Source organism: Hyla sarda, chromosome 2 (assembly GCF_029499605.1).
Source record: "Hyla sarda isolate aHylSar1 chromosome 2, aHylSar1.hap1, whole genome shotgun sequence".
NCBI lineage: Eukaryota > Metazoa > Chordata > Amphibia > Anura > Hylidae > Hyla > Hyla sarda.
In genome coordinates, this window is record NC_079190.1 from 72,946,418 (window position 1) to 72,950,511 (window position 4,094).

General features: G+C 38.6%; 1 protein-coding gene across 1 annotated transcript; it reads right to left on the bottom strand.

The window, feature by feature from the left end:
* Positions 1–426: 426 nt before the first annotated feature.
* Positions 427–1,513, bottom strand: LOC130357379 (motilin receptor-like). The gene is made up of 2 exons (XM_056560070.1): positions 727–1,513; positions 427–491 (listed from the first exon to the last, which is right to left on the bottom strand). The coding sequence occupies exons 1-2, from the start codon at positions 1,511–1,513 to the stop codon at positions 427–429; spliced, it is 852 nt and encodes a 283-aa protein (XP_056416045.1).
* Positions 1,514–4,094: the final 2,581 nt, after the last annotated feature.

Consider the following 4,094-nt stretch of genomic DNA (forward strand, 5'->3'; position numbering starts at 1 on the left):
TGATTGGCTGACTGCACAGGCTTGCTCCTGTGAGGGAGACAGACTGACACGCCCCCTCCAGCCTGCACAATGAAAAAGTAACTCACCAGCAGATAAATGCTTATAACTCTGGATATATAGGTCCGAGACACATAAAAATTATATGCACATGATCAGGATTGGGTCCTGAGTAACATATCACCTTTTTTTATTTTTTTTGCACTATGACAGTACCTGCTTTAAGTATTTGGGAGGTGTACTAAGATGGTATACCTTTTCCCTTTAGCCAGTAGTGTTCAGACATACTGTTCCGTTATGTTAAAAGTTCATATGGTGTATTCTTTTCATCATTTGGTGGTATTATTTAGGTAGTGTATAACTTATTATAACTAGGTTTTTTATGTACTGTATATTGGTATTATACCAATACTCCATGGTAGTATTTTATCACTTTTTATCTGTTATTAAGGTGCTTTTTGTCCAGGACTTTGCAAACTTTGGGCACCATGTTTCTGTACCAAACATATAAAACAAAAACATATGTTGATAAAAATGGTGGAAGACTTTTGACACACTTGTCATTCATGCAGAACACATTGTTTCATTATAAATACTTCAAGGAAGAGGTATTATTTCATTCCCACATGTCCTTAGTTGACTATTCTTGGGTGTTAAGCTGTAAATATAGCTGTAAGGACTTATTACAGATATATTTTAAAATGATAAAATATAATGTTGGGCACTTACCCAGAATTTTCACTGTTTGTCTGTGGCATCTTTCTCGATTTGCTGCATTAGGACCTCGCAGAGTGTTTTTGCTTTTCCACAACTTTTTACCAATAAAGCCATAGAGAACAGTGAGACATAACATAGGAAAGAAAAAATAGACAGTTGTCACCCACATCATGACCTTAAGAAGTCCAGATTCTATGGCATACTGGGTATATTTACACTCCCAGCTGATTTTGGAGAAATCTGTGTAGTTGACAAATTGCACATTGTCAATAAGGTTATAAAGAGGAGCAGCAGACAACAAAGCAATAACCCATAGAAGAACGATGACCATCTTCACCCTTCTCTTGGTAATACAGACTTTGGCTTTGAGAGGGAAACATATGGCAAGATATCTCTCAATGCTCAAAGCGGTGATGTGTAGAATGGTGGCGTATGTACAAGCTTCACTAATGAAACATAAAAATTTACAAAGAAATCCTCCAAAGATCCAAGGTATAGACCTCCATAGACGGTACAAGTCAAAAGGCAAGCAGAGGAGAATGACCATGTCGGACACTGCCATGCTGGATAAGTAGAAGTTTGTGGTTGTGTTCATTTCTTTATATCTTGTGATTATAAGGATAGTAATGGTGTTTCCAATGAGCCCAGCCACCATTATGACAAGACAGATTATGGTCAGTGGGATGAGTATTCGTATGGGGAAAAAGGAGCACACATTTTCTGTGCATGGTGGAAAGTCCAAATCATAGCTGCCATTGACCCCATTGTATACATAGTTGGTTGTAGAATTGTTTTGCATTATCAAAACTAAGAGGAAACTACTCAGTATGAAACAGATCCCCACTTTACAGTGAGCTCCAACTGATAATGACTATGAAGGATAGACCTAAATGAAATCTAAATGGAAACACTTCAAAAAGTTACAAAGCAAGTTCTAAATATTCAAATATGGAGGCCTCATCACTGGACATCCGTGAGTCAGGAGCTTCTTGTTTTATCTGTGAAGAAAGCTTCTCTGCTAGGTTTGGTTCCTGCTTCACTTTCACAGATTCTTCTGCATTGACATTTAACTCTATAATAACTTGGTGATCTAAGGTGTGGTATGAAGGAAATCCTTGTACTTCTGAGAGAAAAGACAAAAAAATAAACACTGATCAAATCAAAGGAAAGGTGCTTTGTTTTTACACTCCCATCATCTAGGTGGCAGAATGCATCAGCTGGTATTCAGCTTTCTGTGGGAAAAAAAAAATCAAAAATTCTTCCAAAGGCAGCCAGCAGGAGAAAGAAGGGTGAAATTTGTTGTGTAAAGTCCTCTGCACATAAACTTCAAACAAAGTTGACTGGTACTTATAAAAGCAAACACAGTCTCCACCCTAAAGCGTTATCACTTTTTGTAGAATACACCTCCCACTTTTTATTCATTGCTACAAAATCTGCAGTCCAGTGTTACATCCTGCTGATCCCTGTGTTTACAGATTAGGAATGCCACAACCCTGAGCATACTCTAACGTGCGGTCTTATTGCAACTGTATTAGGGCAAAATTCGGTGCACAGCGGGAAATATGCTGAGTATGCTACTATGAGCAACTCACTTTCCTGCAGCAGTGGTGTGTGTGTGCAGTGAGAGGCGGGGCCAGTGTGCCCATGTGACTGTGACGCACAGGCCCGCCTCTAATTGCTCATAGAATACACAGCATATTTCCTGCTGCATAGTGGATTTTGCACAGTGTGAAATACGCTGCATATACTCAATGATTGACCCTGCCCTTAAAGGGGTACTCCGGTGGAATTTTTTTTTTTTTTTTAAATCAACGGGTGCCAGGAAAGTTAAACAGATTTGTAAATGACTTCCATTAAAAAAATCTTTTCCCTTCTCTTTTTGAATTTCTTTTTTTTTGCCTTCTCCACAGTGCTCTCTGCTGAAACCTCTGTCTGTGTCCTGAGACGGACAGAGGTGTCAGCAGAGAGCACTGTGGACAAGACAAAAAGAAATTCAAAAAGAAAAGAATTTCCTCTGTAGTGTACAGCTGTGAAAAAGGACTGGAAGGGTAAAGATGTATTAATAGAAGTCATTTACAAATCTGTTTAACTTACTGGCACCAGTTGATAAAAAAAATAAAAATTTCCACCAGAGTACCCCTTTAAAGAGCATCTGTCAGTTGAATCAACCTATACAAACTCTTCCCATATTGTCCCCTTGTTGTGTCTCCTGTCTTTACATAACTTTTTTTATATAGTTTGATGGCCTAAAATGAGATAAAAAGGGTCCTAGAGCTGGGCCTCTCCATGTTGTTGACATGATTTGGCGCAATTTGCGCAATCACTGTTAAAATTTTTTAGAAAAAGATGAAAGACTGCAATATGTAAACACAGCCATAGGCTCAGTCATTTATTGGGGAAATTATGCAAAATTACATAGTTGTGAATTGCAAAAGTATGTGAATCTTTAGGCCATGTTCACACAGTGTATTTTCAGGCATATTTTGTGTTGACTCTTAAGATTAACCTGTTCCCGCAAATAGACATACATTCACGCCCACTGCGGGCTCCCGAGGTATGACGCGCGATTAGCAGGTGAGCACGCATCATACCTGGTGGGTCCTGGTTGCTATCAGTGATCGGGCTGATGATGATGCATTAACCCTTTAGACGCCACGATCAAAGTTGATTGCGGTGTCTAAAAGCGTTTTAATTCTATTGACAATTAGCTCAGTGGGCTGATCGGGACTGCCGCAGCAAAACCGCTGCATCCCGATAAGCTGAGAAGACGGGGGAAGGTCTCTTACCTTCTTCCTTGCCGTCCGATTGTCGCTCTATTGCTCCATGCCTGATATCCAGGCAGCAGCAGTGGAGCTCCGATAACTGATCAATGGTATGCTATGGCATAGCATTGATCAGTGTCTGCAATCAGCAGATTGCATGGTATAGTCCCCTATGGGGGCTATACAAGTGTAAGTGTAAAAAAAAAGTTAATAAATGATATTTAACCCCTTCCCTAATGAAAGCTTGAATCACCCCCCTTTTCCCATAAAAAAAATATGTAAACAAAAATAAACATTCCAAACTCCAAAATTGCGTATTTTTGGTAATTTTGTATACCCTAAAATTTTATATAAAAAGCGATCAATTGTCCCATCAAAACAAAAATGGTACCAATGAAAAGTTCATATCACGGCTCAAAAAATGAGCCCCCAGAATACCCCGTATGCGGAAAAATAAAAAAAGTTATTAGGGGTCAGAATATGACAATTTTAAACACACTAATTTTGGTGCATGTAGTTATATATATTTTTTTGTAGTAAAATAAAATCAAACCTATATAAATTGGGTATCCTTGCGACCATATGGACCTACAGAATAAAAATAAGGTTTCAATCTTA